Here is a 27,926-nt window from a genome sequence, read left to right as displayed (position 1 = left end):
GTGGCCGAACCAAAGTCCTATACAACTGCAACATGACTTGCCAACTCTTGTACTCAATACCCTGCCCAATGAAGGAAAAGATGCCATATGCCTTCTTGACCACCCTATTGACCTGCGTTGTCACCTTCAGGGAACAATGGGCCTGACCACCCAGATCGCTCTGTTCGTCAATTTTCCCTAGGACTTTTCTATTTACTGTATAGTTCGCCCTTGAATTTGATCTTCCAAAATGCATCACCTCGCATTTGCCTGGATTGAACTCCATCTGCCATTTATCCGCCCAACTCTCCAGTATATCTATATTCTGCTGTAATTTCTGACAGTCCCCTTCACTATCAGCTACTCCACCAATCTTAGTGTCATCAGCAAACTTGCTGATCAGACCACCTACACCTTCCTCCAAATCATTTACATATATCACAACAACAGTGGTCCCAGCACAGATCCCTGTGGAACACCACTGGTTACAGGTCTACAATTTGAGAAACTCCTTTCTACTACTACCCTCTGTCTCCAGTTGCCCAGCCAGTTTTTTATCCATCTAGCTAGCACACCCTGGACCCCACGTGACTTCACTTTCTCCATCCGCCTGCCATGGGGAACCTTATCAAATGCCTTACTCAAGTCCATGTATATGACACCTACAGCCTTTCCCTCATCAATCAACTTTGTCATGTCCTCAAAGTATTCTATTAAGTTGGTAAGACATGACCTTCCCTGTACAAAACCATGTTGCCTATCACTGATAAGCCCATTTTCTTCCATATGGGAATAGATCCTATCCCTCAGTATCTTCTCCAGTAGCTTCCCCACCACTGACGTCAGGCTCACCGGTTGATAATTACCTGGATTATCCTTGCTGCCCTTTTTAAACAAGGGGACAACATTAGCAAGTCTCCTGTCCTCTGGGACCTCACCGGTGTCTAAGGACACTACAAAGATATCTGTTAGGGCCCCGGCTATTTCCCCTCTCGCGTCCCTCAGTAACCTGGGATAGATCCCATCCGGACCTGGGGACTTGTCCACCTTAATGTCTTTTAGGATACCTAACACTTCCTCCTTCCTTATATCAACTTGACCTAGACTAAGCAAACATCTATCCCTAACCTCAACATCCGTCATGCTCCTCTCCTTGGTGAATCCCGATGCAAAGTACTCGTTAAGAATGTCACCTATTTTCTCTGACTCAGCGCATAACTTTCCTTCTTTGTCCTTAAGTGGGCCAATCCTTTCTCTAGTTAGCCTCTTGCTCTTTATATATGAATAAAAGGCTTTGGGATTTTCCTTAACCATGTTTGCCAGCAATATCTCATGTCCTCTCTTAGCCCTCTTAATCCCTTTTTACAGATTCGCTCTACATTCCCAATATTCTTGCAAAGCTTTGTCTGTCTTCAGTCGCCTAGACCTCATGTATGCTTCCTTTTTTCTCTTGGCTAGTCTCTTAATTTCACCTGTCATCCATGGCTCCCTAATCTTGCCTTTTCTATTCCTCATTTTCATAGGAACATGTCTCTCCTGCACGCTAATCAACCTATCCTTAAAAGCCTCCCATATATCAAATGTGGATTTACCTTCAAACAGTTTCTCCCAATCTACATTCCTCAGATCCTTCCGAATCTTGGCATAGTCGGACCTCCCCCAGTTTAGTACTCTTCCTTTCGGACCACTCCTATCCTTGTCCATGAGTATTGTAAAACTTACAGAATTGTGGTTGCTATTTCCAAAGTAGTCCCCTACTGTAATATCAACCACCTGGCCGGGTTCATTCCCCAGCACCAGGTCCCGTATGGCCCTTTCCCGAGTTGGACTACATACACATTGCTCTAGAAAACCCTCCTGGACACACCTTACACATTCTGCTCCGTCTTGACCCCTAACACTGAGTGAATCCCAGTCAATGTTGGGAAAATTAAAATGGACCTTGTCTATTTACCCCATCCATGCTTCTCATGATTTTATAAACTTCTATAAAGTCATCCCTCAGCCTCCAATGCTCCAGGGAAAATAACCCCAGCCTATTTAGCCTTTCCTTATAGTTCAAACTCTTCAACCCCAGGAGCATCCTTGTATATCTTACCTGAACCCTTTCAAGTTTCACAACATCCTTCCTATGGCAGGGAGACCAGAATTGCACACAGTATTCCAAAAGTGGCCTAACCAGTACCCTGTACAATTGGAACATGACATCCCAACTCCTATACTCAATACAGTGACCAAAAAGGCAGGAATAGCAAACACCTTCTTCGTAATTGTATCTACCTGCAACTCCACTTTCTCAAAGGTTTCACGCTCTTGTTGTTGAATCATCTTTTTTTGGGGAGTGCTGCTCTTGACGGTGTTTCTACCATGTACATCTGCTTCCCTTGCTTATAAGAACATAACATAAGAACTTAAGAACTAGGAGCAGGAGTAGGCCATTCGGCCCTTCAAGCCTGCTCCGCCATTCAATAAGATCATGGCTGATCTTGTCGTGGACTCAGATCCACTTACCCACGTTCTCATGGTATCCCTTAATTCCTTTATCACTCACTAACTCTTGCTTATGGTGAATATTACTCTGGAGCATGGATGTGTCAAAGGGCCGTTGCGACAGCTGCATCTCCTGGACCACACCCAGAATGTAGTTATAAGGCTACTAAATTCATTTTGCTATGTTGAGGATTACTGTCCAAGCATTAGAGCCATAAATCGCACTTAGTAAGGATAGGCAACAACACCACCTCTGCAATATTCCTCAACACTGGTGCCCCTTACTATACTCCTTAAACAGCCACCACTTTTTGTGGCCAATTTCAGCTCTAACTCCATTTACAAGTTTGCTGATGACACCACCACAGTGGATCAGATCTTAAACAATGACAAGACCAAGTACAGGAAGGAGATTGACAGACAGTTTAGTAGTCTGGCTTAAAGACAACAGTCTTACCCTCAATGCCAGCAAAAAGAATAGAGCAGGTCATCAACTTCAGGAAGCAGAGTGGAGGACACACCCCTGTCTGTATCAATGGTGCTGAGGTCGAAATGTGAGAGAGCTTCAAATTTCCAAGGAATAAAATCACCAACAATCTATCCTAGTCTATCCACATCAACACTACAGTCAAGAAAGCACACCACCACCTCAAATTTCCTTAGCCTTTTAAGGAAGTAATCACATCTGCAATGACGCTTGCCAATTTTTCTACATGCACCATAGAAAGCATCCTATACAGATGCATCACAGCTTGGTATGGCAACTGCTTTGTCCAAGACCCCAACAAGTTAGAGTTGTGGAGGCAGCTCAGTACCATCATGAAAACCGGCCTTCCATCCATTGACTCCATCTACACTTGCCAGTGCTTCAGGAAAGCAGCCAACATAATCAAAGTTCCTTCTTATCCCAGTTATACTTTCTTGCACCCTCTTTCATTGGGTAGAAGATTGAAAGTTTGAAAACCGGTACCAACAAATTTAGGAACAGCTTCTTCCCTGCTGTTATCAGACTCATGAACAGACCTCTCCTATATTAGAGTTAATCTGTCTCCACACCTTCTCTGTAGCTGTAACACTCTATTCTGCACCCTGTTCAATTAGCCTGTTGTGTTTGTGTAAGGTATGATTTGTCTGGTTAACACGCAAAGCAATACTTTTCACTATCTTCATACATGTGCCAATAATAAATCAAATCAAATCAACTTGCTCTGGCTTCAATGCCACTATGATCTAGAAGTCTAGATCTTCATTGATTTTATTGCATTTGCCACTCAGAAATTTGTTCTCTCAGCATTGGTATTGGGTCATCACAGTTTCAACCCTACCTTCAAGCAGGCTACTGGAACAGAGAAACATGGGGATATTATTAGTAATGGAAAGCTGCACATAAAGACAGTTGTCTCTGACCCCAGTGTCTGCATTTCTTACTATCTCCTCTGTTTGCACACCAATGCTGTCTTTCATTCTCTGGTTGAGGATCTGTTCTTTCACTCTCTTTAAAGGTGTTTTATTCCTCCTTTAACAGGAGATTTGTGAGAAAAGTGAATAGAAGACCAAGAGCTGCCACTGGAGACTTTTCAGTACTGCACATGAGAGAAAGAGGGTATGTGTGCCCCAGAGAGAGATTTCCTGCAGCTTTCTCTTTGTAGGCTAGGTGCATGCCAAATGCATAAAAGCCATGATCACCTGGTCAGAAGTCAGTCAACATGTCAGGCAGTTTTTCCCTTTAGTTTTAAAGTCAATTTAGTTTTCTGCTGTCTGCATTTTGCTCTCCCTGTTCTAGGAGCAAATAACATTGTGTAAAACATACTGTGCTCCGGTATGACAGATAGTAGGAACTGCCGACGCTGGAGAATCCGAGATAACAGTGTGAGGCTAGATGAAAGCAGCAGAGGAGCAGGAAAGTTTGACGTTTCGGTCGGGCTTCTGTAAGCATGGTTTTTGGAACTGTACCACCTACTTGGGCAGTCATATTGGTTTAAAGAAGTACTTTGCATTTTTTTTAAGTGCATGGTCCAAAAGTGAAGGAAATGAAAAGGTGTGGTCTTTACACTGCTGATTAAGACCTTAACACTGCTCCATACATCAGTCGCTTTCCTGAGGATTTGTTTTCTCTCTTAGTAGACGTGCTTGCATTGCAGGATTTCTTGGGATTGTATTAGATACACATTCAGTTACATCACTTTTTTAGATGCATAAATTCAGAAGATCCTGCAAGCTGGGTTATTGACTTTAATATATTGACATAGACGTTTTATCACGTTGGGTCCTAATATTGAACGCTTACCATTCATATGTTACTTTAAGTCGGGGTTCAAAATATGCCTTCAAGACTTGCAAAAATTCTTCAGCCTGTCTTTCTAGCTACACAGAGATTCAGGTTAGAATACACTTTGAAACTGTCTTGTGCTGCGCAGCTGCTCTGGCTTGTTAAACAGATCTGTTGCTATTTCATCATTTTTCTTGTGGAAAAACTGCCAAGTTTGCTTCGTATTACAACTGGAGCGGGGAGCGGGACATTACAGCCATTTTCTCTCACTCGGTGTTTCAGCTGTGACCTATCTTTTTGTTTTTTTTTAAAAAGTTTATTTCAGTTGCTTATGGCAGTTTTCACAAAGGTTTCATGGCTCTGAACATTCCTGTCTGTCTCTGTCAGTTGCGATGCCCTTTTACAGCTGTTCTGCGCACAATCTTAGCTTCACTTTTTTGATAGTAGTTGTGCATTCACAAGGCAGCAGTCGGATCAGAATGCAGTCTTAATTGAAGTGCCTCTAAGATGGCAGCCTGCAGTCTGTGCCTTGAAGAGGTCATATGATGACAGGCCATGAAGGTCGTTCGTACATGTTGGCATTTCAGTCCTAGCAGAGCTATTCGCCTGTATATTCTTTGCATTTATCAGAAAAAAGAGCAGCGTTATTCCATTCTATTAGTCATCAGTTAAAAGGTTATGGTTAACTTAAACCGAAGCATTTGACTGGAAAAACCAAGAGTTGTTTGAAATTAGCTGCTGAAATACACTTAAAACTTTTGTCAGCATGTTATAATTCATCATTAAACTTGTATATGCTTGTAGTATATTCCCATTGTTCAAGTATTTATCTTTTAAGAGAATGCTATTCTATAATCACCTGCAGTTATGCCAGAAATATAGTCATCTAACAGTATAAGAAGCCTTGCGAAGCATGTCCTTCTGTACGCATGTTTAGGAGAAGACTCCAAGTGACATCTGGATACATGATTGATGATGTGAAAGAGGATTCAAGGCTGGGGCAATGGTACATGACACCAGCTGTTATATCTGCAATTTGTGACTGCTGGGAAATGTGGGTACCCAGTGGACTATGGCTAGAGGATATTTTTATACTTCATTTGTTCCTTCAGAGAACTGAAAATGTAACTAATGACTAACTCTCCCCAGCTCATAATATAGACCAATCAATTGGAATGTGATATGTTTGCGGGGGGGGGGGGGGGGGGGTGCGGGTGCGCAGAGGGCAAAGCAATGGTGTAGGGAAGAATTTATTGAGCCCAAAAGTGTAAGCACATAACCTATTTCTCCCTTGTTGTAGTCCATGTCGTTCTTTGTGAAGTTATCTAATAAATGTTACTAAAACTGAGTGCCTTTAAGTATTTGCATTGCATCTGTTGCACTCTTCCCAAGTGGTTCGAAGCATAGATCCAGGTGAAATGCCAAATTCAAATAGCCAGATTTATATCTGATTCCAGTCCTGACCTTTTCCCAACTGGTGGTATGCTGGATAAGATGAATATTTAAATATTGGACATGTGTGCTAAAGGCTACTTAGTACTTTCTGTGAGAGTGCTGTTGTAGCATACTTTTTAAAACTTGTAAAATTTGTTTTGTATAATTTTGTCATTTTCCTGGTCAGAATCCTGCTGTGCAACAGACTTGGAATCTCCCTTTTTTTTGTTTTTATAATTATGTACATTGGCGATGCAAGCATCTGAAATCCACCAAACAGCTTGGACACGACACTAATTTGGAATGTTTACAGATGTTTGATGGTTTGAAAATTCCCATGCTGACTGCTTACCACGTCACAATGGCTTGTGTTGTTATTAACTCTCTGCCTGTCATGAGCCTATGCGCTAAGCTGTTGTAGTGCAGAAAGTTTGAAACTAAGCTAGCAAAACATAATGAGAGGCAAGTAATAAGAAAGAGATTGGCTCCCTTTAAGACACATTTGTTTTAATCAGAGGTGATAGAAATTGTAATGTAGAGTTCTAATGGCAGAGGCACTGAATAGATATTTTGTATCTACCTTCGCAAGAAACATTTTGAAAATACTGGGCAGTCGAGGGACTACTGGAACAGAGAAACATGGGGATATTATTAGTAATGGAAAGCTGCACATAAAGACTGCGCACTGTGGGAACATGATCTTTATAAGGTTTATCCAATAACATTTGTCAGCATATGATGATCTAACTTTCAGGAAAACTTCTCTCCGGAGTTGGGAACTCTGCTACTGAATGCTGATAATGTACCAAGAGATCACTACCCACTCCCTAGCATTTCAGATGTTAATAGTTGTAGGCAGTGATGCCAGGCACATGTCTGTGAGACATTATGTGACCTGCAATTTGGCTGGAGACTGCTAGACAGTCCAGCCCTGCAGCAACCACTTGACCCTGTCAAGTTTGCCAACATAAGAACCAGACATCACCACCTTGATTGAGAGATCTGGCAGGCAAGGGCCTGGGAAACCAAACAACCAGCAAATGAACTAAAATTGCATCCTGGTGGCAGGTCGCCAGAATTAATCATGATTCCAGGCTAGGGTAGGAAAGAAAGGAGCACACTGCGGGAGATCCTGCCAATGCTGGAATATTTGGTTCTCTCCTTTTAACCCCCAAATGATTGTCTCCTCAAAATTAAGGACACCAAATAAATTATGTCTGGTGCAATACCATAGGGGTCAATAATTTTTAGGTTTCGCTGTGTTTCAAGTACAAAGGAAGTACATTCAAAGGTTGAGATATGTAAATTAAAACTGGAAAATAAAACATTCAGACAAAACAATGAGAATTAATGATGCGAAAAGAATCCTAATATAGCTGACACAATCATTTGATGTTTAAGTTTTTCTTCGATGTGCATGTGACTCTTGCAGACTGGAAGGATCTCAATCTAAAACATAGCATCAAGAATGGACAGGAGGATCATGCACATCTGTAAAAGCCACTGGTCTTGCAGTAGTTAGGGGCATGTTTTAAAATCAATAACTGGCCACAGAAGGCTGGCATAGTAGCCCAGTCTTTAGTGTTGCTGCATCATGTGCCAGGGACTTGGGTTCGATTCTAGCCTTGGGTGACGGCCCAGAAAGACAGGTTCTCCCTGTGACTGCGTGGATTTCTGCTGGGTGCTCCCACAGTTCTGAGATGTGCAGGTTAGGTGGATTGGGGAATGCTCTTTGGAGGGTCAGTACAAACTCAATGGGCCAAATGGCCTCTATCTGCACTGTAGAAATTCTATGATTCGAGATTTAATGAACATTCAGCAATGTAAGGGTTAATCATATATCCAAGAATAATATGTAAAACAAAAGGTGCGGTTGTGAAATCAAAGAAAAAGTATGCAATCATTGAAAAGGCACTAAAATATATAAATCAACTGAGATCTTAAGGCTGAAATGCGTAATTCCCTGAAAATACAAGTGCAGGAACATATAAAAACTACTTGTGGTCAGAAAGAGCATTGTCGATTTTAAGAACAAAGAGCTTTTGATGTCTTTAGACTGTCGTCCTAATGCTATGTGCAATTTTCAGACCATATCAAAGCCACAGAGCCTCTATAGCAAACATGTACCAAGGAGAAACTAGTTTCAGAAATGAATTGAAATGCTTAGAGACTATTTCGAATTGGACAATGGAACAGCTTGTAGATGTATTTTCATTGAAGAGACAGGTCTCCAAATTGCAAGTTGTCTGTAGTGAAGAATCTGATTTCTGAATATGTAATCTGGATGAATCATAGAATCCCTACAGTTTGAAAGTGGGCCGTTTGGCTCATCAACACCCCACCAGCCCACTGAAGAACATCCCACCTAGACCCACCTCCCTGAACTGTGCCTGTAACCCTGCATTTCCCATGGCTAATTTACCTAACCTATACATTCCCCAACATTGTGGGCAGTTGAGCATGGCCAATCCACATCTAACCTGCACATCTTTGGACTGTGGGAAGAAACCGGAGCACCCAGAGGAAACCCACGCAGACACACTGTGCGAGATCCATACAGACTGTCACCTGATGGTGGAATCAAACCTGGGTCCCCAGCACTTCACACAGCATGCTAACCACTGAGCCATGGTGCTGCTCCTTTTTATGAATGCCCTTCTTTTGTCTCAAGTAGGTGTTGTGGCTTAGGAGTGGAAAACTTATTGGTATTCTTCTTATTCTGTCACAGTTTATGAGCAAAGCCTTTAAGGCCAATCCAATTGCTTAAACAAAAGCAAAGTACTCTGAAATAACAACAGAACATGCTGGAAAAGTTATGTCAAACTCAAAATGTTAACATTATCTCTTCACAAATGCTGGTGGACTGCAGTCTTTCTCCAGCCCCCTTTTAGTACCATCGTGTGACTCCATTCTTCACATTTTTCAGCTGCTCGCTTGAATTTTCCACCCATTAAGACTCATTTTGATAGCCTTAGTCTTAGTTCAGAGTTTGAAGGAATTCTTTTAACAAGCTGTCAGGATGTAGGTGGCACCACGTGTGCCACGTTGATTTTCCACTCCACATTGCCCTGAGCAAACTGCTCTGCTTTGTGTTGTTGAGCTTCATAATTTTGTTTTTGCCAGTTTCATCCAGTCAGCTACGTGGTAAATGCTTCGCTGCACTACTGATGTATGCCTTTTAGATCGTGAAGACTTTAAGGCAGTGAACCATTCTTTTGCAAAATGCCTATGTTGTTGTATCAGTGCTGTGGAATTGGCTTGTAAGAAGGGTCTAGGCCTGAAGCATCAGCTTTCCTGCTCCTCTGCTGCTTGGCCTACTGTGTTCATCCTGCTCCACACCTTGTTATCTTAAATTGGTAGGTGCCTGTTAAAGTTCTGTAAAAGTTCAGAACAGTTTGTAAAAAGTACCGTGAGTGTTTGAAAATGTTAATAATCATTAAGTAAAATTGAACAGGCCTCAAGCTGAAGACTAAATGCTAAGGGCATGTGACTATTGGATATTAAAAATTAGTGTGACTTTGCCAGCATTATGCCTTGCAGGAAGCCTTTGCTGCTGCGCTTGATCCTGCTGCAGGGAGAAGAGTAAGTTTTGGATGAAAGAATAAATATAAAATCTGGAAGACAGTCAGCAGTAGCTACCATAGCTTGACTATGTTTCATGCTCATGGTGAGGGTATTGCAGTCTAGGCCAGCATTTATTACCCATTGCAGAGGGCAGTTCCGAGTCGATCACATTGCCCTGGGTCTGGAGTCACATGTAGGTCAGGCCAGGTAAGGATGGCATTTTTCTTTCCTGAGGGACATGAGTAAAACAGCTGGGTTTATCCTGACAATCAACAATGGATTCACGGTCATCAGTAGACTCTTAGTTGCAGATTTTTAAAATTGAATTCAAATTCGACCATCTGCCATGGCAGTGATTCGAACCTTCGAGCCTAGAACATTACCTGGATTGTTGGATTAACAGTCCAGCGACTATACCATTGGCCATCACCTCCCCAGTGTCTGTTTCTTTCTTCTCCAACACCCCATCTTGCACTCTGCAAAGCTGATCCTCATGTTCATAATAGAATAAAATTACTGCAGCATCTTGGTATTTATGTATATTTGCCCTTTTAACCTGTTTAATATAAATTACCAGTTATTTTCAATCTTGTGGTTTGCAAACAATTTTCTCAGAACCCACTTTCAAACATACCTGTGGTTATCAGTACTGCTGTGCAACTGTTTAGGAACGGGTACAAGTGACCTAAGGAGACTTAGGTCTAGGCCCGAAACATCAGCTTTTGTGCTCCTACGATGCTGCCTGACCTGCGTTCATCCAGTTCCATACTTTTGTTATCAAAGGAGACTTATACGCTGACTTTTCTTCTCCCTCCTTCTCTGTAGAATATGCTGCATTTTCTGAGCCTGACTGATTTAATGAAGTCACCATGTAAACAAGTGAGGTTCTAAATCTGTGCCCTACTTCTGTGGTCTGCTGCAATAAGAGCTGCCACGATTTAAAAACTGGATTATATGTGATGAAAATACTTTTAGTTTCTTGCACGTTCGCCCGGCCTTGCTCAGCTTTCAAACCTGTGGTGTTATAGATATTTTTTAATGGCAAAGATGACTGATGGAACTATTCCAAACTCAGTCACTGCTCCCTAATAGAGGAAGTGTGAATTATGGTTTTGAATACTGATCAAGATTTATGTTTTCTGCCTTTGTCTAACATTGCTCTAATAAAAGTAAATGATGTGTGGTAATTTGGTCAATAGATCCCCCTTTGTTCAGGATTAGGCAGATTTTAACTCCAATAATCCGTTTTGTGCTTTGTAACTACTCAAGGGGGTTCTTAATGGTTTATCCTGCACACATTGCTAAGTACAAATTACAATAATTATTTTTCTTCTTGACATTCAATTAAAAACGTGAGAATGTGATATGTTAATTTTTTATAAATTATTATACTATTGGGCAGCAAGGGGGTACATTTGTACTTAATTCTGCTCTTGTGGCTTTAAATAAAAGTGGTTCTACTATTTAAAATGTCATATTTTGTCACTACTTTCTGCCAACTAGTGTTCATGTTTCAGCAATTTAGAAATTTGAAATAAATCATGCAATAATACTTTCTGTTCTCTCTTTTTCCAGGGGTGTGGGTTGCATTTTTGTCGAAATGATTCAAGGAGTTGCTGCTTTTCCAGGAATGAAGGATGTTCAGGATCAATTAGAAAGAATATTTTTGGTTAGTAGCTCTATTCTGAATGCTTCATTCGGGATGATAAACAAGGCATGGATGTTTGTTCTATACTGTTGGTTTTCACTAGGTACTTTTTGGGTGCTGAAACTGTGAATTTGATTTGTTATTACAAACTTGGTCTGTGACATTCTGATCAATAATCAAATGTTGCAACCTTGAAATATCATTATTTGGAATAAATACTTACCAGCATCAATAGGTGCAGCAAATATTATCTTTGACTTGAGGAGAGATTTGATGCTGGTATTATGTTCCTTGCATCTGAGTCAGCAATTTCAGATATCATTTCAGAGGCTTAAGCGCTGAATCTTGACTGACATTTTGGTGCAGTGTTCCACAAAGTGCTGCGGATGGTCCTGTCTTTGACCGAAGTAATAAACATGGATCTTGTCCACCGTCTCAAATCTAAATGATCCCACGGCAATTTTCAAGGAGTAAAAGAAAAGTGGTCCACTGCCCTGGACAGTAGCTATCCTTCAACCAACATACACAAAAAAAATCATAATGATTATTTACCTTATTTTTCTTTATGGAAACATCATTTGCTGTAGTCAAACTGGCTGCCTCCCTTCCCAATATTATGATCACCAGCAAGGTTACTTCTTTTTAACGTCATGGAGGTGCCTGCCAAATTAATTTATAATTCAGTTTGAGACCAATAATTGTTTTTCTTGTTCAAAGTACATAAGACGTGGAAACTCAGTTACTTGGAAAATAAAGCGACTTTACTGGTGAAGAGTTTTAATATGCAAGGTTTAAAAAGAAAAACAGAATAGTGCATATTATACAAATTATACTCTTATATGCAGAATTAACATGAGGTAAACATGAGATAACAAACATTCCACAATGAACATCATTCAGCAGCTGCGATCCAAACAGATCCCACAGACTTTTCAGCAGTCATCCTGACACCAGTGACACTTTGTGGCACAAGATTGTATTAGAACTTTGTCTTCTTCGTGAGGGATGTTCAATCTGGATAGCATATTGGCCTTGATAGAAGATTGTCTGCATCCTGCTAAGCCAGCCAGTGGGACTAAATGGGTTTTTTTCAGGCTGACAGGATTTCATAAGTGTTATGCTACAGGGGTCAGTGCTGGGGCCTCGACTCTTCACAATTTATATAAATAGTTTGGAAGACAGGACTGAAGGTATGGTAGTTAAATTTGCGAGTGACACAAAGATAGGTGGAAAAGTAGGTTGTGTAAAGGGGATATAAGTTGTTAAAGGGACTGTGAGAGGTTACGTGAATGGGCATGGATCTGGCAAATGGAGTACAATGTGGCAAATTGTGGAATTGTCAGTTTTTGGCAGAAAGTGCACATCTTTTTTATTCTCTAAATGTTGAGAGATTGAAGACCTCTGAGATGCAGAATGTATGAATCACAGACATTTAGTATGCAGGTAAAGCAAGTAATTACGAAAATCAACAGAATGTCATGCCCTATTGTGAGGGAAATTGAATGCACTGATAGGGAGGTTATGCTTCAGCTATCTGAGACGTTAGTAAGAATATATCTGGACCATTGTGCACAGCACTGATCAACGTATTTGCAGAAGGATATTAATGTGCTGAAAGCGGTTCAGGAAAGGTTTACTGGACTAATACTGTACATGGAGTGAGCGATTTGCCTTTTGAGGAAGGCTAAACAGGCTAGCCCTGTATTGCTGTGATGAAAAGAGCCAGAGAAGACTTAATTGAAACATACGAAAACCTGAGGGGATATGACCAGGTAGATTATGAAGGGAATTTCTGGTTGTGGGAGAATCTAGACCAAGGAGTTATAGCTTGAAAAAAGGTCAACCATTTAAGACATTTTGAGGAAACATTTCTTTGAGGGCTGGGTGTTTTTGGAATTCCCTTCCTCAACAAGCAATAACTTCAGAATTTTTAAAGTATTTTTAAGGCATAGGTAAGTAGATTGTTGATTCCCAAGGGAATGAAAGATTGTTGAAGATATGCAGGAATGTAGAGCTGAGGTTAAAATCAGATCAGCCATGGTCTTACTGAATGATGGAGTAGGCTGAAAGGGCTGAGTGGCCTACTGTTCTTTCTTGTTTTTCTTTCATCTTTGTATCATTGAATTCATTCTCTGAATTTACTTGAAAGGCTACTTTTGGAGCAGATATCAAGGGAAGTATGTTTGTCAATGTTGAGACTTTAGATTTGAACACAACATTTTACACCATGAACCGACTGTACCAAGTTGATTAAAAACTACCAGGACGCTATGGATGAGGAAGACCATTCTGTCCATCTGTACAGCGGGCTCTGAACCTCATTCAATCAGAAAATCCAATTGTTTTTAAATGGCTTGTACAAGTGTGCCACTGAAGAAGGTAGTTGAAAGTGGAGCAGACTGATCCTTCACTGAAGTCTGAGAATCAGTGTAAGATTGTTGTTTAGCATAACAAGAATCTTTTTATTTGTAATTATTTTTATAAGACTATTTCAACTAGTTCTTCTATGGAATGGAATGAATTAGTACTTTGTTTTTCTTTCTTAGGTGTAATGAACTTTGCTGTTTTGTCAAAAATACATTTGGCAGCCTCTTGTGACTATTCAGTGATAGACCATTATGGTTAAACAGTTGCAAAAATAAAAATTCTCATCTGTCAAGATAGTCTGCATCCTGGGTTTTACCACTGACCAGAAACTGAACTGGAAACAACCATATACACACTATGAATACAAGAGCAGGTCAGAAGCTGAGAATTCTGAGCCAGTACCATTTTCTCACCCCTCCAGGGGGCTTCCTGTGGATGATTGCAGATCCAGCAAACACTCATATTTTTTCACCAACCAGGAAAAAAGAAAACCCTGTTTGATTATTGTTCAATCTAACATCTTCAACATTTACTTCCACAACCATGGACCCACAGTTGTAGCATTCTGTCCCATCTATAAGATGCAATGCAACAACTCGCCAAGGTTCTTTAGACAGCAACACTCAGACCTATTCCTGCTTACATCTAGAAGGACAAGGTCAGGTGAATGGGAATAATATCATCTGCAAGTTCCCCTCCAAGCTACACATCATTGTGCTGTAAGGTGCTGTTTAGAACCAGGTATTAGATCTTAGAGGTTTGGAAACATTTATCATAAAAATCGCAAAAAAAACAGACCCTCTATAGGAATCTGTCAACTTCAGAAGTTAAAGTGCAAGTAATCTGGATAAGGAGATTAATAGGAACATTTCTGTATTTTCTGCTGACAGAATGATATAAAATGTGTGGAGGAGACTAAGTATTTAGAAACATGGAGAATTCCAGTTAGGTTTTCAAATGCTAAATGACAATCTAATGTAGATAATTTTGGAGCGTGGGTTAGAAGAACTTGAAAGACATGGAGAATGACTGCCTACTGTATGATGTGGCAATTAACGAGATAAATGCATTTTTATAATTTTCTACCTGGAGATATGCCCATTTTAAGGACATGCTGTTAACTTGTACAATAGATGACTGGTGAGTGAAAATTTGTTGCATTCTGTCTGGTTTTCTATTGGTACATTTGAAAGATTAAATAGGAGAGTAAAATATTAATTCCAAGATTTGGATGACTGCAACGTAAGGACACCTTACATGTAAGCTGATAGTTGTATGTTGAGAAACAGTGGACGATCAAACTTTTTCGGAAGAATGAGGCATTTGGTTATATGGCAATCGCATTGCCAGCATGTTCAAAAACTGGAGCAGGGTTTCAATATGTTGTGAATACTTAAAAAAAACACACCCTTTTTGGTGTGCATTTTGAAAAAGTAAACTATCATTGACCCCTATTATATCCCATGATGTACAAATGCACAGCCCTGCTTTACATTCTGAATAACTTGCATTCAATAACCTTGGTGTCAGCTTATCTGAAATAATCCTGAAATTTAGTGCTAATTGAACAGAAACCTAATTTCCAAAATTATGAAGAAATTGTACTCCGTTATTTCACAGCAACTCTAGGTACCTCAAATGCTTGTTAGGCAGTGAATTCTTTTCATTCATTTACCTAGTCCCACTTTCAAATTAGTAATGTTCAACAATGTGATAAATAACAAGGATGTTAGCACTGCTGCCTCTCGGCACCAGGGACCTGGTTCACCTTCACCTTCGGGTGACTGCCTGTGTGGAGCTTGCACATTCTCCCCGTCTCTGCATGGGTTTCCTCCTGGTGCTCCAGTTTTCCCCCTCAGTCCAAAGATGTGCAGGCTAGGTGAATTGGCCATGTTAAATTGCCTGTAATGTTTAAGGAAGTGTAGATTAGGTGGGTTATAGGGAATGGGTTTGGATAGGATGCTCCGAGGGTCGGTATGGACTAGTTGGACCAAAGGGCCTGTTTCCACACTGTAGGGATTCTACAAAATGAATATAGAATCATGAGAGAAGGTAAAACTCGGATTTATAAAGATGATACCAGAACTGAAAAGGAATACTTCTGGGAAGACTAAACAGGCAGGTGCTCCTTTGTCTAGAAATTTGAGTTATGTGTAGAGATCATTATACTTTCGTGCTGTTCAGACAGCTCTGTGATATTACTGTTTTTTAAAAAAAAGACATTTTTGTATCACAGAAAATAGAATAAAGAGGAATAATTATTCAGTAGGATTAATGAAAAACAGCAGCGATCATGCAGGCAATTTATCAAGCCACAGCTTAATCCGATCTCTTATTTCCCAGTTAATAAGCTTACTTCATCTTGTGTATGCCCATCAATTAATGTTTTATACAGTCTTGTTACCCAAGTGTGCTAGATGTGTTTATATAGAGTCATTGTGATACTATTTCTAGGTTGTCTGGGATGTAGATCCTTATTGTGACGTTAATCTTAACAGTTACCCCCATCTCCATGTTTACCGCCCCAATACAGTAAAAACTCTTGCTGTCTTCTCGCCAGATCAGTCCCCTTAGTGGACTTGATCTTTAGCACTGTCACGTTCTGGGGGCACACTCCTGGATGCATGTGGAACACAGCTGGCTTAGCCATCTATCTTGATTTCATGATGAACACACTGAACAATTTCCAGCTTATTCTACAAAAGCAGCTCACAACTCTGATTAGCACGTGGGCAACAAAGATAAGTTTCTTTGATTTTAACATTAGCAACTATCTTTGTTAAACCTGCACTTTAATATTTGTATAATCCTGAAGATGTTTCGAAATATTACACAATGTTTTCCACTCCCACACCACCTCGCCTTCCCTAGTCCAGTCGTTGCCCCCGTGCTGTTGGACTGTTTGTCCACCATTTGGTCCTGGACGAATAAAATCTCTTCCCATTAAACATTATAAAGACAAAGCCAGTATGTTCTGTCATATCACAAGCTCTTGTTAGCAATTTTTTCCATCATTTTATGCTGTAAACTATTCACATAGGACCAAGCTAAACTTCATGTCCTTGTCTTTAGAAAGTGTTCTGATTCCACCTCTTTAATGTTATCTGTGTTCCTCCCTGCCTCACCCATTTGCTGCTGAAATCATTTTAAAATCCTTTGGCACTTCCTGACTTGATTGTTACAGTGTAGTTAGCCATCACTTGCTGACCTGCACTACCTCTTGATTCCTCAAATTTAAAACACTTTTCCATGTATCTATATGGCTTCTTCACTGTAAACTTTTCCAGCTTTATCTTTTTTGAATTTCCCATTTCTTTTCATTATAAAATCGGCAGCATTCTGTAACCTGCACCACACACTCTTAAATTTCTTTTCAAAATGTTCTGCATCTCTACCTAATTGCCACTTAAGCCCACTCTTAAAATGCATCTGTTCCATATAACTTTGTCATCTCACCAGCACCACCTAGAAGAGCAACGGCAGCAGATATATGGGGATGCCACCACTTGCAAGTTCTCCTTTAAGTCGTTCACCTTCGTAGCTTGGAACACCATCCTTGTTCTGTCATTGTGTTAAACCAGAATCCTGTAATGCCCTTCCTCTCAGTGTCAAATGTTTGGCTGCACCAAATGGATTGCAGTAGTTCAAGTGGATGGTTCATTAGCACCTTTAATATGGGCAAGTTAGAATGGGCAATGAGGGTTGGCCTTGTCAATGACGTTGACATCCCATGCAAGAATAAAACTTAAAAATTGTTGATTTAGAGTCTAATGGGTGCTCAGTACATGACTGCTTGTACATCTTTTAATTTTGCACAAATACATGTCTCTTTAATATAGAAATTAATTCAGTTGTCTCCTCAAACTCTAATCCTTGGTCACATATTTCCACAGATAGTGGACACTATATTTTGTATGTATTTTGTTTGTATTGAATAAGCAAAATAAACAGTCAGAAAAGGTGGAATAATATTGTACACGTTTGCACTGAGGTTGTCAATTTTTCTTACCCTTCCTCCTCAAATTTTTGCTGGAATATTGTTCTTGAGACATTGGCCTTGCATCACATCACTCCAATTTTTAAAGCATTGAGTTTTTTCATTGATTCTTTCATTATTTTATAAACAAATGCATTCACCTATTTCTTCTAACGGTCCCAATTCCAAACTTGCATTTGACAATTCTATACTGGTAAAAGTAGTACCATCAAAACCCCTTTTATATTGAACTGGGGACAGAAATAATGAAAATACCTTACGTTTTATCCAGCCATTTCCAGGCAAACTGCAAAATAAATCTAATCTGTAATTGCTTTCACGAACTAGATAAAATAAAAATGCAGGGAGAGGGACTCATGAGAAAGGTGAACATTTCTATTGTTTTCGAAGTTAATTAGATTTCCTTGTGGATCCTCCATTTGGATTGTACCAGATTGTGCCGTTAATTCCTGCCCTAATAAGTAGGTTCACAGCAAATTATGCTCCTCTGGGAGTACCCCAGCTGAGCAAGACACATAAATTTGTGTTTTACTGTTAGAACATTGAGAATGGAGGTAGATGTCTCCACATTTCAGCAGTGGTCTGATTATCAAGAAGAAAGGAATGTGGATTTGGACAGGTCTCACGGGGAAATAACTAGGCATTGATGTGTGCTTACTGAACAGACAATGGCTCTTTCAAAATTAATTTATCAGCATCATGTGATCCAGCTCACCATTACCCTTACCTAAATGACAGTAATTGGCATTAAATAGCAGTATTGCTTTGTCAGTAATTGAGTCAAAATTCATAACATGTTTGAAAAAAATGTTGATTCCTTTCCCATCTAGCACGTAGGAGGCTGTATATTTCAGTGAGCAGCTTTTGAGTTACATAAGGTGCAGAACATGTCAGCATATATTTATTTCTTTTTCTTGAAAATACACATTTCATTCTTGTTCATGCTGTTGTAATCCACAAGATAATGTATTTTTAGTTCATAGCTTGTAGAACTCTTCCATAATTGGAGCAAAGGCAAGATTGAGGTATTGGCCTCTGAATGGAACTGGTAAGCAGATTGTCCTCTAGTACCAAAGCTCAGTTTGTTGCTTTCCTAAAACAAGATTTGTTGGGCTGAAGGGCCTGTTTTCCACACTGTAGAGAATCTAAAGACTGTGTATACATATGAGGAGAGCGCTGGTCTTTGGTAATTGTAAATTGCCGTGTATTGCTCCATCTGCTGACTGAAATAAGAACTGCCGAAATTTGCTCAAATGGGCAAACATGTCAAAAATGCTCAACAATGCTGAAACGTTTTTTTTAAAAAAAGCTTAATTGAACCCATCGGAGGAGCCCGGTATTCTTATTACTTGAGTTACTTGGTTGAAAGCATCTTCAAAATATTGGACTAGTCTAGTAATTTTTTCCAGTTTCCTTTTCCCTTCCTTTTATAATTGGCAAGTCATGATCAGACAGTATTGAAACAAAAATACATAAACAGTTTCAGCATAGTGCTTCGGCATACATTGTACCAGTGTTTCAGAGATATTGCTGAAACAGCATAGGTGGTCTTTGTGCTTCTTGGTTTCTTTCTTAGTCTGTCATAATTTGCTGACTTTTCACAAAGAATGAAAGAAAAGCTAATGAGAGATAATGGGAACTGCAGATGCTGGAGAATTCCAAGATAATAAAATGTGAGGCTGGATGAACACAGCAGGCCCAGCAGCATCTCAGGATCACAAAAGCTGACGTTTCGGGCCTGGACCCTTCCAGGCCCGAAACGTCAGCTTTTGTGTTCCTGAGATGCTGCTGGGCCTGCTGTGTTCATCCAGCCTCACATTTTATTATCAAAGAAAAGCTAATGGACAGTTTTCAAAAGTTTTTGTGGTGTAATATTTGGAGGGAGTAATTTGAATGAGTTGCAGAGGTAGGAGAAGAAACATCCCACTACGTTTAAAAAGTATAAGGTGAGAAAACATCTGGTATGAATAGATAAACTGAATTCTGTGTATTAGCTTTCATAGGGTGTGAAACTTTTTTCTTAACTGCTTTTTTTTCAATGATTCAGCTTGGGGATTTGACTGAACTGTTGGGAGCTAATTAATTTAGGGTCAAGGATAGCCACAAAAGACAAGGAAATTGTAAAAGGGAGGGAAACAGCAATAGTGAACACACACAATTATCATGGATTCCATGAGCAGTTTGAGGAACAGCTTCTTCCCAGCTGTTATCAGACTGATGAATGGACTCTAGTCTCAAATAACATTGATCTTGTCTAGCGCACACCCTGTGCAGCGTAACGTGTATGCCACTGACTAAGTCGTGTTGATCTGTACATCCTTTGCTTACTATGGTCTGCCTGTACCATTCGTTAAAACACCTTTTCACTGTATTTTGGTGCATGTGCCAATAAATCAATCAATCAATCAATCAATCATATTAAAAAGAGGGAATTTCCGTAAGGTCAGCAAAAACAATGTGAGCAAAGTTGTAAGTTTCCCAATAGCAGTGATTTATCGTGAGGGGCAATGGAAAAAGGGGGAAATTGCAAATTAAAAACCAAAAGAACTGTGGATGCTGTAAATCAGGAACAAAAATAAAGTTGCTGGAAAATCTCAGCAGGATCACGTGGAGTCTCTGATGCAGCTGACTCAGGTGAGAATTGCCTGGAAAGTTGCGACTGCTGATTGTTAATTATCCTGTGACGGGAACACTGGGGGGGGAGCACTTTGGGGTATCCAGAAGGTCCAAAACCTTTCCATAATAATGGCTGCCTAGAAACAGAGGATTAAAAATCTTCTGTTTTCTGTCACTATTAGAGTGAGCCTCCAAAGAACCACTGAAGAACCCTCTGCAATCTGGACTGTACTCCCTGCTGGACTGAAGTTGTTTCTCCATATCTGCCCCCACATTAATGCATCCATTTGTCCCCACTATGCCAACCATGTGATCTGACTCTGCTTGTCTGCTAGCAGTCATTCACCCACCTGGCATCCTCCCCCCTTGCCCATATGGCACCATGTCCTTTGCACATTTGGCTCACCTTTCCTCAGCCTGTGTCAAAGTTTATTTAGGACTTCTAACTCCTAGTAGAACCAGCCCACTTCCTTTGATCTAACTGTTACCCCCAACCCACCACAGTCACTCATCCACTGACCTGGTCCCTACCCCCTCTCTCACCTCCAAATGACCCCCCTCACCACCTAACTTACTTACCTGCCTTACACAGTTGTCTTCCCTCGTCACTGTCAAACAGCCTGTAGATATTTGCTGCCGTATTGGGATTTAATGTTGCTGAAGAAGGGATTCATATTTGCCTGTGATCCTAACTCCCTAGATTTCTCTGGATGCTTTTTTTTTAACAAGCCAGAGTCTGAATCTTGGCTGGAAAAATCCTTGACCGATAAATAGATATTCTTTTAAATAGGCCCCCATTGATTGAATCTGTTCAAATGGTAATTGGAAGAACTGGTTCCAAATGTTTTAGAACTGACAAGGAAACACTTTTCAAAAAAAACCACTTTGTAAGAAGAGTCAGACCGGACTTGCTGCTTCAACTCTGCTCTGTCTCCACAGATGCTGTCAGACTGGTTAAGCTCCTTTCTTGTTCAGATTTCCAGCATCTGCAGTATTTTGCTTTCATTGTAAGGGAACAAAATATTAGGTTAGTATGAGTAAAATTAATTAAAATCCCTCTCTAGGGGACATCCTGAAAATAGTAACTGCAAAACGATTCGACATGTTGCATTTGAATGACAGAAAGGATAATGGATGTAAACAAAGTTGTGAACTAAACTTTGAAGTGATAACACAGTTTGATCGGTGGAAATTGAGCTGAACTATTAATAGGTAAGCCTGAAAATATACCATGGGAATAATGTAAAGACATATTTGATGCAATGCCAAAGGTGCAGGCTCTCCCAGTGCATAACAATGCAAGATGACATTCAAATGAGATAAGAGACTTTATCAAGTCAACTGGAAAAGCTGATGTAAATGCAGTGATGGTGGAAATCCACCAAATTGGGGGAGTTATTTCTTAAAAAAAATACAATCAAGGAGTATTGATGAAACAATGACATGCAAAATGATATTGTGACATTGAGCAGAGTCACTAGTTTAAAATCAATGTCAGGGACTTGGATAAAGGGAGCAAATGCATGATTATAATACTTGCTGATGATGCCAAGATATCCTTACATAAGAAAAAATGTGTTGCTTTGGAGACAGTCCACAGAAGGTTCACTCTGCAGATACCAGTTATGGAGGGACTGTCGTCTTAAGAGAGGTTTAATAAGCTGAGCCTATACCCATTGGAATTTATAAGAATGAGCAGCAACTTGCAAGTGTACAAGAGGACTTGACAGGGTAGATGCAAAGAGATTTTTCCCTTCCTTGGTGGAATCTAGGACCAGAGAACATAACCTTAGAATAATTGGTTGCATGTTTAAAATAAAGATGAGGAGGAATTTCTTCTGAGTGTTGACAGTCTGGAATTCCTCACTGGAGAGGGCTGTTGAGGCTAGATTATTAATTATGCTCAAGGCTGAGATAGACAGATCGAAAAGCAGCCAGGATATCAAGGGCTCTGAGGAAAAGACAGCAAAATGGAATTGTTATCAGATGAGCCAAGATCTCATTGAATGGTGAAGCAGACTTGTTGGGCTGAATAGCCTACTCTGCTCCTATGTCTCATGGCTTTATGATCACTGCTGCCCAGTGGCACCTTCACTATGAGACCAAATAATCAATACAAGATCTAGCCCAGTCTGCTTTCTTGTTGGCTCCAGAATGTGCTGCCGCAAGAAACTACCTTTCACCTGTCTGATTTTTCCAGTTTATATCAAGATTAATATCCCTATGATTATTTCTGCATCTTTCTGACCAGTTTCCATCATTTTTGTTTTGTACTTAATGTAGGAATAAATCAACAGAAAAGACCGGAAGTTGTTAAAAGTATAAAAGGATAAAATGTAACTGATTGCACAAAGCATTTGACGCAAAATAGATACAGAGTAAAAGTAGCGAAGAATGATTGGTAGCCATTACAGAAACATGGCTGCCGGATTTTTCTGTTAGGGGCCTGTCTACCACTCCTACAAGTAGTATCTTGCTTTTATTACATTTCATCTCTACTCAAAAGCCTCATACATGTTTGTTTCCTGAACTTTGCTCATCCTCCTCTATTTTGCTGAAACCACTTTGATTAACAGAGCCACTTGACTTTTGCTGGTTTCCTGACTTTGCTAATTGTCATGTACTTTTTTTTAACATTCAGGTTCCAGTCTGTGTCGTCGTACAGTGATGTTTCTGTAAGAGCTCTCAGATCATTCTTTTCTACTTCTAATTACCCTGTCTGCTTATCTGTTCTGTTTCAAATGCTATGTGCAATCAGATACATTTTATGCTTTTACACATTTTGTAATCTCTAAACTTACTGTTGATTTATTCCTAGATTGGTAATCTGTATCCCTTGTTTGTTTTATCATTTCCCATATTAATACTATTTTATTATATTTTCTACATTCTTTGATTTACCGCACCTTTTGCAAGTTTTATCCCTTGTCAACACTATTTAGATTAAAACTTGTTCTGCTTCCTTCATTTCGTGGTTTGCTAATTTGGGTGTACTGTGTCCTAATGGACAGCCCCCATTTTCCCCAGTATGGCTGTCAGGGCTTCACAAACTGGAACCCCATATTACTGCTCTAATCTTTTGAGCTCTGTATTTATTTATTCAAATTTATGTGCTCTATGCCAAGCTAATTTGCATCTGGCTCAGTTAATACTCTAAGGATTATCATCTACTACAGACTCTGCTTCTTCATATGGGAAATAGGCAACAAATCATGTAAAACCTCTTTCCATGTCCCACCCATGTTGGTACCTATATGGACCATGATAACTGGATCCTCCACTCCTCTGTAGCCCTAAGTAAATAAGGGCATAGGAACAGAAGTAGGCCATTCAGTCCCTTCCAGCCTGTTCCACAATTTGATGAGTTCATGGTTAATCTGGTGGTTTAACTCCATATACTTGTCTTCACTCTGTATCTCTTAAAATGTTATTAAGCAAAGGTATTATTAATCTCACATTGAAAATTCATGATGTCCTGAACCCTGGCATCTGGCAGGCAACAAAAACTCATGCACTTTATTGCAGGGCGCCCCACTTTGCTTGCTTCTGCATATCATTGCCTGACTATTGGCCTTTCCACAAGGTCTGCAATTTGATCCATGAGCAGGATGTCTTCTTGCTTATGGATTCCAGTGATCATTGGATGAACTTGGATAAAAATGCTGTGCAGAGATATGGGGTAAAGACAGGAGATTGGCACTAGGTAGTAGAATTGGTGCAGGTGTAATGGTCTGAATAGACTCCTCTTGTACTGTTACAATTCTGTCATTCACAGTCTTGCACATCTTTCTCTCTTAATGTATCTTTTGTTTCTGTTTGACAGTAGCAACTGTCATGCGGTGCCTTCCTCTTGACCATCCTGAAGGCTAGCCATCTGGATAGTTAGTGGCCTCATTGGTCTGCTTATGGATTTATGCCACAGTGGTGTGTACAATCATATTGTTAGCACTTCCTTTGCAATTATTAGCTTCCTGTCTTTCAGGATGTGCTGAACCCTAGATTAGTTAATCTATCAGCCCTTTTGTCTGTGTCCTTGCATTTACCAGCTGCAAATTTCCATTCCTGACCAAGTTTATGGGGAAGCAACAGTCTATTGGTACGATCGCTAGACAATTAATCCAGCAACTCTGCTTTCATCAGAAATCTGATCATTCTTACCTGATCTGGCCTACATGTAACTCCAGACCCACAGCAATGTGGTTGACTCTCAGCTACCCTCTGGGCAGTTAGGAATGTGCAATAAATAATGGTCTAGCTGGAGATGCTCACATCCTGTGAGTAAATATAAAGTTAGTTGTGGTTTCCCCTATATCCCATTTAAACTTTGAAAATGATACTGGTAAATACTGAGATAACAAGGAGCTGGATGAACACAGCAGGCCAACCAGCATCATAGGAGCAGGAACACTCTGAAGAAGGGTCTAGGCCCAAAACGTCAGCTCTCCTCCTCCTCTGACGCTGCTTGGCCTACTGTGTTCATCCAGCTCTATACCTTGTTATCTCGGATTCTCCAGCACCTGCAGTTCCTACTGTCTCTGGTAAATACTGATTTTTGTTTTGATTTTGTTGAACATTTTAATAATTAGACTTATATTTTTGCTGTTATCGTCTGTCTGTTGCTGTTAAATAAATTTAGTGCTGTACCTTATAGCTATATAGCTGGCTCTCACTTTGTTACTAGTATCTTTTAGGTGTGGGCTAAAAATCAACCTGTATTTTGTTCGCTTCTCAAATGCTTCAGTGATATCGTCAGCCCCCAAATTATTGTGGGTTGAAGCTGTGAGTTCATTACTGTGCAAGTGGATATTTCGGGTTATTCTTTAAGAAGTGAGTCAGTGAAAATAAAATTGTGAATTCCAATTATTACAATTCAAATGATGACTGTGAGATTATTCTTTCATTTGCCATTGTTTGATCCCCTCAATTAGGTAGCGTTCGTGCATCTTGCTCTTACATATCTATTATTCTGTTTCAAATGCAAACAATCAGCTTTGAATAGTGTTGACTTGCTCATAGCAACCTAGCCCTTACAAATACGTATTTTCTTTAATGTGCGGAGGCTGCTGTTCTGAAATCACAACTTTTAGTCTTCAACAGCCTGTGTGTGGGTTGTAGTTCAGTGACAGTATACTTTCAATTTTGTATGGATTCCAAAGTTGTTTTTTTCCCTCCCAAAGTTCTATCAGTTCTCCAAGGCAGAATCAGGAACTCTTTTCCTATTTACTGCTTAACTTGAAAAGGAAGAGCAGCTGCCTCCAATCTAGTCATCAAATATTGACTTAATCCTTTACAAACCACAAAATAGGGCTCAATTTGCATGGATATTTTCCTAGAATGTTGTGGATGCAGTCTCTCAATTGCTTACATATACATTTGCCACTGTGGAACCGTTTTGTCGCTGATTTTTATCAGGCAACTTTCACGTTCCTGCTGTCCCACTGGGGAGGTGCATGTGTCTGCTGAGAAATCGGGGGGACAGTATTGCACTCCTCTTCTAAGTGCAAGCTCCCCTCTGGGAATTGTTTTGTCTGTAAGAACAGAAGTTCCTCTTTTGGAAGCTTAGTGCTATTCTGTATTAAAAGGGTCAACAAAAGTATTGGTATCATTTTGAACTTGTCAAGTCTTTCACACGCAACTGAATAAACAAAGGCAGGTCCACGATTAAGCAAAGTATCGCACATACATTAGGGGCAGCAAAAAAGTTTGATTTTCTGTGTAGAAATTCTCTTGATGATAACTCAATACTTACTCTTTGTTTTGTCGTTATTTTTGCAGCCTGCCTACAGTTAGTTCTAAAATTTGTAACAGACTTAGTTTTTGGTAGATTGCGTGACAATGCAAATCCTTGGAGCCAAAGCTTTTGTCTTATTAGCACTGCCTAAAAATAGAAATCCCATACATGACTGACCCTGCATGCTAAAAGACATCATTGATTGTTGTTTAGTTGAGCAAAACAGGTATACAATGGGGCATTAATGACAACAATATCTTATCCGCCAAATTTAGGCTTAGAGTAGCTCGGGATGGTTGGGTAGTAAAGAAAGCAAACTGTATGTTGGCCTTCATAGCGAGAGGATTTGAGCACAGGAACAAAGATGTCTTGTTTCATTTATACAGGGCATTAGTGAGGGCACACCTGGAATATTGTATGCATTTTTGGTCTTTATTGGAGGAAAGATGTTCTTACCATAGAATGAGTACAGTGTAGGTTTACCAAACTGACTCCTGGGATGATAAGACTGACGTAAGAGGAGAGATTGAGTCAATTATGATTTAATTCATTTGAATTTAGAAGAATGAGGGGAGATCTTCTAGAAGCCTATAAAATTCTGACAGGACCCGATTTGTTAAATGCAGAAAGGATGTTCCTGATGGTGGGGGTTGCGGGGGCGGGGGGGGGGAGCGGTGGTGTAGTCCAGAATCAGTGGTCATAGTTTGAGGAAATAATTTTAAGACGGAGATGAGAAACATCTTCACCCAGAGAGTGGCGAGCCTGTGACATCCGCTACCACAGAAAGTGGTTAAGGCCTTAACATTGTGAACATCGTGTTTTCAAGAGTGGGAGTTTGCAGCGGAGTGCTATTTAAGTAGGTGTGTTCTCAGCCCCAGGTCCTACATGGTAGGGCCTCCCTCCCACCCTCCTCCTCGAACCTAATTAAGAGTCCACAGACTCACAGCAAACACACAAGGGCTGAGGGAAGTGCCTGGTGAGTAAAGTGCGAGTTTTCGGTGAAGAGGCTCAGTGAGGAGATTATGCCACTGTTGAAGAGGGTGAAGACATGACTGCCAAGCTGATTCAGTGTGCTGCATGCATGATGTGGGAGGTCAGGGACACTGATGATGTTGCTGGCTCCTATAGCTGTGGTAAGTGTGTACACATTCAGCTTCTGAAGGAGGTTGTTGCAGCACTGAAGAAAGAACTAGAAGACCTCAGGCTCATCCGAGAGAATGAGAATTTTCTGGACAGGACCTTCAGCAATGTCACTACACAGAGGATACCTGAAGAGAGAAGGGGGATATTGATGACAAAGGAAGACATGAATGAAGTACAAGAGATCCCAGGGGAAGCACCTATTGTAAACAGGCTGACTGTCTTGGAAACTGCCGAGACAGACGACACTGCCAGCCCGAGAGGTGGACAGGTCTGCGAGTCAAAATTTGCTGTAGAGGCAGAGCCGAGAAGTCAGACATCATGGAGAGCTGTGGTAATAGGGGACTCCATCGTGAGAGGGACTGACGGGAGTTTCTGCGGCAACAGGCGAGATTTGAGGATGGTGTGTTGCCTTCCTGGTGCCAGGATCCAGGACGTCACTGATAGAGTGCAGAGCATCCTCGAGGGTGAAGGTGAAGACCCAGACGTGGTGGTGCATGTTGGCACTAATGACATCAGGAAGAAAAGGAGGAGCATTCTACAGCGGGACTTCAGAGAACACGGAAGAAGGCTGAAAAGCAAGACTTCCAGGATGGTTGTCTCTGGTTTGCTTCCAGTTCCTCGGGCTGGAGAGGGCAGGAACAGAGAGATAATGGACCTGAACGTGTGGCTGAGGGACTGGTGTCAGAAG

The 27,926-nt window shown here is 40.4% G+C and overlaps 1 protein-coding gene across 12 annotated transcripts in view; it reads left to right on the top strand.

The window, feature by feature from the left end:
- Window positions 1-27,926, top strand: part of cdk14 (cyclin dependent kinase 14) — a 592,120-nt gene that overhangs the window by 323,085 nt on the left and 241,109 nt on the right. For all 12 annotated transcript variants that reach the window (XM_048521834.2, XM_048521892.2, XM_059638483.1 and 9 more), the window contains one exon: window positions 11,312-11,405. In XM_048521834.2, coding sequence (XP_048377791.1) covers window positions 11,312-11,405 — 94 coding nt within the window. The remainder of the gene's footprint in view (window positions 1-11,311; window positions 11,406-27,926) is intronic.

Source organism: Stegostoma tigrinum, chromosome 2, assembly GCF_030684315.1.
Source record: "Stegostoma tigrinum isolate sSteTig4 chromosome 2, sSteTig4.hap1, whole genome shotgun sequence".
Taxonomy (NCBI): Eukaryota; Metazoa; Chordata; class Chondrichthyes; order Orectolobiformes; family Stegostomatidae; genus Stegostoma; species Stegostoma tigrinum.
The sequence above is the reverse complement of the archived record's forward strand: the minus strand, read 5'-3'. Positions and strand labels throughout refer to the sequence as shown.